The sequence below is a fragment of the Lolium perenne genome, chromosome 1 (assembly GCF_019359855.2).
Source record: "Lolium perenne isolate Kyuss_39 chromosome 1, Kyuss_2.0, whole genome shotgun sequence".
Classification (NCBI taxonomy): Eukaryota; Viridiplantae; Streptophyta; class Magnoliopsida; order Poales; family Poaceae; genus Lolium; species Lolium perenne.
The window spans coordinates 29,598,525-29,605,157 of record NC_067244.2 but is presented as its reverse complement, the minus strand read 5'-3'; the positions used below and the strand labels follow the sequence as shown (position 1 = coordinate 29,605,157).

The window sequence follows — 6,633 nt, the reverse complement described above, 5'->3', positions numbered from 1 at the left end:
ACTTCTGGTAAGTTTGTCACACCTCCTAAGCATAATGGGGTGCCGGAGGCAGGAGATAATGTGTATGTCACACCAGGAAACCTTGGTAACACGGAGGGTACACAAGATAATCCTTTTATCTTAAATGATACCACAAAACCGGCATCATCCTCGGATATACCGGATGACATTTTCGCAAGATCTACCACCAAGGTGAATGCTGGACAGAAGGATGACCTACATGACGGTGAACATGAAGTTATGAGTACTCATAGTGTTGAAACAATGGGACGAGAGGCTAGTAGGAAGAAGGGCAATACATCAAAGTGTGCAAATAGTAATGGTAGAAGGAGAAACGCAGCGGCGGTACAAGTTGGAGGGAAAAGGAAACGGACGACGAATCAAAAATATGGATCACCATATGTGGTCGCGAAACCTAGAGCAAAATGTCAAAGCCGTGTAAAGAAAGGTAACACCATTTATTCGTTATTTCTTTGTTGGCAAATAAATGATGCTGCAACCTGTAACACATATGTTATTACTATTTTGTGCATCAGGGTTGTTTGCAGAACATGAAGTTGGGGTATCTTCGGCAGTACCAACACAGCAGAAAATAGAAGCTGCCGCTTTATATGTTAAAACAATATCCAAGCTACCAAAACAAGCATATAAAGGAGTGTACAAGAATGAATATGGCGTCAGCTTGTCTTCAGAAAAACTTAACGTCGTTCTTGCACACGAATGGCTATCTGATGATGTAAGTCTTCAAAACCAAAAGTTTGCGTTATACTCGTAATTAAACTATTTGAATTTGAAAATATTGTTGTTGTTTTTAGATTATTGATGCTGCTATTGGGTATTTGTCTCTCCGTGTTGGGTCTGATCGAATGTTATGTCCTGCGTGGAGGACAAACTATCTCCTTGAACAAGCAGAAAAACAATACAGAAAAAAATACAATATTACAAATATAGATGAGGTAGTTACAAGACCAGGAGCCTTAGGTAGGGTTATGGATGAATATTTCAAGCGTGAGAAGGTAACAGCAGTTTCTTTCAATGTTTCATGCGAAATTAGAATAAAACAATATGATAATTGACAAAGATTTTTCCTTCTCTTGTAGACATTTTTCGCACTGAACATACGGAAAACTCATTACATAACTGTTGTCATGCATACAAAGAAGAAGGAATTCCAGGTCCTTGATCCTCTGTTTGTTTTAGGGATGTCAAAATCAGTTGTGGAAGACTTGGTATTACACTCTCTACATACATGTCTTTGTGTACTTTGTCAGGTCTGTGCAGTAATATATTTGTTGTTTCGTAGATTGGGCAAATTTCACAGGACATACAAGAAGCAAACAATACTTGTGACACAGAATATCCTGATGTCGACAAATGGCCTATTAAAAGCTATGATATCCCTAAGCAAACGGATACGTAAGTACCTATATTGCATTACACATAAAGAAAGTGGGTTTTGTATATGCGGACACTTTTAAATTTTGTGACATTATATACCAGCAATTCATGCGGATTATGGGTATTGCAATGTATGGAGCACTGGGACGGAGATCAGATGACTTGCCCGGTTTCTCAGGTTGGCTATACTATGTTCCATGCACTCGGTTAATTTTAACAATGTTAACAAGCCATGTGTATAACACCTTATAATGTTTTGGCAGGCCAGAGTCTCTGAATCGAGAGAAAGTACAGTTGCAAACATTGTTTTTTCACCACACAACATTCTTGACAGGGTGAAAAACAAAGTGAGATTGCTAGCAAAGACCAGGAAAATATAAATTTGATAGTGTGACTGTTCGGTTTGCTCCCGCAGAAGGTTTCCGGACACATGTAATATTGAATTTTTAATTGTCTTCGGTTGTAAACAATATTTATTCGGTTATGATTATCTACAAAATTTTGTAACATTGATTTTATTTCCCATTATCGAAAGTATGCAATTATTTTTATCTTTGTACATGCATGCTATGATGATTATAAGGAAATGCCTACTTCACAATATATAATGTCTTTTGCCATTTTTAAAAAAGAACACCAGAGAATTAAGAACATCAGTACAAAATAAAAACATCAGTACGTTACAAACATTAACAACTCCATCAAATACAAAGCTATAGTCGTCCCATTCATAATTAAGGAAATTTACTGCCCTTTAGATAACTATGAAAGAACTACCCTTCCTGCTGCTGCACATTCCTGCACATGTTCACAGACATAAAATTACACAACAACTCATATGAATCTTTTAAAATATATGAAACAAAATGGCAGAAAAACTTACTTCGGATGAAATATGCATATTGGGTTTCTTCTGTTCTGCCCTTCTTCTTGGCATGCCCCGCACACCCGCACACCTGCACCCTGCGTTCCTTGTGTCCTAGCGGTCTTCCATTTTTAGTCATTGGAGATTTCTGCGCTTCTTGCCTAGGTGCACCCTTAGTGGACACTTTCAAAGGATCACCAACAACAATATCGCATGGTCCACTAGCATCTTCATTTTCATGCACCGACCTGAGGGGACCATATGCTTTACCTTTAGCATACCCCTCTCTTCTAGAAATTATGCCATCAATGGTACTGTTCAGCAGATCATATTCCTCTGAATTGTTTAATGCAATATGCATAGCCTGTGATACCTTAATATTCATCCTGCTGTATTTCATCCGCTCCTCTGCCCCAGACCAACCCCACCCAAACATGTCGCTGGTGCGTCTAGCTGGCAACCCTAACCTGGCATTTTTTGTGAATCGTCGTAGAGCACAACATTGTGGAATTTCAGTAAATTTCAAGAAATGCAGCACATGCAGTATGTGCTTGCAAGGGATCCCCTTTCTAATCATCCTTTGACAGCTGCACCTTATAATTTCTGCCTCCTTGGGTCTATATTCCATGTAGAACCTGGTCCTTACATGATTCCTCCATGCCACAATGAAGATGTTTGAGTCTCCTGCCTGCATTTTTTCTAAGATCTCTATGCCGCCAATCTTTGAAAGCTCACCTTGAATAATATAGAACACAGCAGGAGTGAAGATTTTTGCAGCAGCAACCTCTAGTTCTCTGAAATTAGTAATTGCCACTGGTGTAGTCTGTGAAGCCGTGCAGTCATCGTGGGCTTCGTTCTCACGGAGATGGACAATTGCGTTGTCGTAGTGCATAATCATATCAACAATTGTTATTTCCCCATCTAGGTGCAGGTGCGGACAAGAGTTTAAACTTTCACTCCGCTGGTTACTTTTCATACCCAGCCAGAATCCTTGAGAGAGATACGCTGCAGCCCAAAGTTTCCTCTTGGTGTACATCCTCTTCATCCATGTTCTGGTTTTCGGGGATTGCCATTTTCTGTAAAATGCATGCCATCGCTCCTCAAATACTTGCTCTGAGGTGGTGTAATACAAAAGAGTCCTGAACTCGTTCAGTGACTTGTTAGGTAGATGCATCTCCATATTTTTTTCAATGTGGAAGCTGCAGATGCGATGCGACACACCAGAAAATACTTCGCCGATTGCGCCGATCATCGCGGCATCTGCATCCGTGATTACTGCCTTTGGCTTCTGTTGATACATCGCTTCGAGGAAAGTCTTTAGAAGCCAAACATATGTTTGTTCATTCTCGCTTGAAAGGATGGCACACCCAAAAACCGTTGTCCTACGGTGGTTGTTCAAGCCCACAAAAGGAACAAATGGCATCTTATATTTATTCATCTTGTATGTGCTATCAAACACCAGCACATCTCCGTAGTCCTGGTAATCCCTACGTGACTGGGAATCACACCAGAACATGTGCTTCAGACGGCCTTTTTCATCAACATCATATTCATAGAAAAATTTAGGGTCCCTCTTTTTCCTCTTTTCCATAAAGCGGATGGCTGTGGTAGCGTCACCGTCGAAAAGCAGCCTCCTCCTCTCCCTAGAGCACATGTTGTACAAATCCTTTCTTGTGAATCCAACACCGGCAAATGAACCGGAGCCTGCAATGAATTTTCTTATAATGAGGTGCTTCCTGACCCCCATGGATCCCAGTGATAATATCTCAGATCTCTACGCGTCGTTGATCGTCCTATGAGACCGAAGAAACGGAGTCTGAGATGGTTCAGCTGGGTCATGGTTATGTTTGTCACGAAAATCTTCAACAACCCAGAAACCAGTTCTTCCATCAAACTTGACCACCAAACGTGCCTTGCAGCCGCAGCGAGACTCGGGTCTGTGCCTATATACACGGCCTTCCGTGGTCAGTTGGTTTTTGGGACGTCTGCCTTGTCTGGAACACACAAAACGCCTTAACCGAATTACTCCATCATCAAACCGCCTAACCTGGTCCAGCCGGACGCTGACCCCATAATCTTAAGCATATCTGTTGTAGAAAGAATATGCTGCTGCTTCAGAAATAAAAGTCATCTCTTTTATCATCCAGTATAAATCCCGATCACTATCAGGATATTCATTGCCATTGCTACCTTTCTGTGGTTTCTCAGGCTGACTAGCGCTTGGCGTCGCCTGCAAGTAGAAAACGTAGGCATTAATTAAAACTATAAATTTATGTGTTCCAGCTATATGAGACTGATAAAAAAGAGATAACAACCTGGCTCATGTCAACAGAATCCTCAGGAACTGATGCACCTTCCACATCATCACTGTGGCCCGTGTCCAAGTCAGATTCACCGTAATAGTCGTACTCAAGCTGCGTGTCAAATTGTGCCTGAAATTTATTAATGCATTGCGAAATTTAGTAACCGTAAACTTTACAGTTGCCATCATTTCATGCATCATTTTATGTCATTGTATGAGTCACTACACATACCTCACTAGTATTTAGACTGTCTGTGTGTTCACCATGGTTCTCATCATTTTAATCGTCTGTGTGTTCACCATGGTTGTCATCATTATCAAATTCATCGTACGCAATCTGCATAAATTATGACATGAGGAACCATATATAATTTGATGATGCTGGACTGCTGGTAATCGAAATGAAAAATAGTGGCTCACATCAAACTCGTCTTCGCTCTAGCCGGCTTCGTGCTGCAAATTTTCCTCCATTTCAGAGTCATCAGAATTATAGCCGACGTACTCGTTTTGTTCCTCAATCATACCAGATATAGAGTTCTTGTTGGAGATATGCCCAAGAGGCAATAATAAAAGTGGTTATTATATATCTTTATGTTTATGATAAATGTTTATATACCATGCTATAATTGTATTAACTGAAACATTGATACATGTGTGATATGTAAACAACAAAGAGTCCCTAGTAAGCCTCTTAACTAGCTTGTTGATTAATAGATGATTAGTTTCATAATCATAAACATTGGATGTTATTAATAAACAAGATTATATCATTATATGAATGATGTAATGGACACACCCAATTAAGCGTAGCATAAGATCACGTCATTAAGTTATTTGCTATAAGCTTTCGATACATAGTTACCTAGTCCTTTCGACCATGAGATCATGTAAATCACTTATACCGGAAAGGTACTTTGATTACATCAAACGGCACTGCGTAAATGGGTGGTTATAAAGGTGGGATTAAGTATCCGGAAAGTATGAGTTGAGGCATATGGATCAATAGTGGGATTTGTCCATCCCGATGACGGATAGATATACTCTGGGCCCTCTCGGTGGAATGTCGTCTAATGTCTTGCAAGCATATGAATAAGTTCATAAGAGACCACATACCACGGTACGAGTAAAGAGTACTTGTCAGGAGGCGAGGTTGAACAAGGTATAGAGTGATACCGATGATCAAACCTCGGACAAGTAAAATATCGCGTGACAAAGGGAATTGGTATCGTATGTGAATGGTTCATTCGATCACTAAGTCATCGTTGAATATGTGGGAGCCATTATGGATCTCTAGATCCCGCTATTGGTTATTGGTCGGAGAGAGTACTCAACCATGTCCACATAGTTCACGAACCGTAGGGTGACACACTTAAGGTTTGATGTTGAAATGGTAGTATTTGAATATGGAATGGAGTTCGAAGATTTGTTTGAAGTCCCGGATGAGATCCCGGACATCACGAGAAGTTCCGGAATCGTCCGGAGAATAAGATTCATATATAGGAAGTCATTTTATGTGTTTGAAAATGATCCGGTGCATTTATGGAAGGTTCTAGAATATTCCGGAAGAAAGTCACTTTGGAAGGCGGAGTCCCGAAGGGACTCCACCACCATGGCCGGCCAACCCTAAGGGGTGGAGTCCCAGGTGGACTCCACCTAAGGTGGCCGGCCACCCCCTCCCAAGGGAAGGTGGGAATCCCACCTCTAGTGGGAGTCCTAGCTTGGGTAGGTTTCATGTCATATGTAAGGTTTTGGTTTGGGGTCTTATTCGAAGACTTGTAGACCAACTCTTGGGTGTTCCACCTATATAATGAGGACCAAGGGGAGGGGGCCGGCCACCCCAACACAACAAGGTGGCCGCACCACCTAGATGGCCGGCGCCCCCTCTCCCCAAACCCTAGCCGACCCACTCCTCCTTCTTCCCCGCACGCTTAGCGAAGCTCCGCCGGGATTCTCCACCGCCACCGACACCACGCCGTCGTGCTGTCAGATTCAAGAGGAGCTACTACTTCCGCTGCCTGCTGGAACGGGGAGGTGGACGTCGTCCTCATCAACAACCGAACGTGTGACC

General features: G+C 41.8%; 1 protein-coding gene across 1 annotated transcript; it reads right to left on the bottom strand.

The window, feature by feature from the left end:
* Positions 1-2,152: 2,152 nt before the first annotated feature.
* Positions 2,153-4,010, bottom strand: LOC127329330 (protein FAR1-RELATED SEQUENCE 5-like). Its single transcript, XM_071821228.1, has 2 exons — positions 2,282-4,010; positions 2,153-2,196 (listed from the first exon to the last, which is right to left on the bottom strand). Exons 1-2 carry the CDS (start codon positions 4,008-4,010, stop codon positions 2,153-2,155), a joined length of 1,773 nt encoding a protein of 590 aa, XP_071677329.1.
* Positions 4,011-6,633: the final 2,623 nt, after the last annotated feature.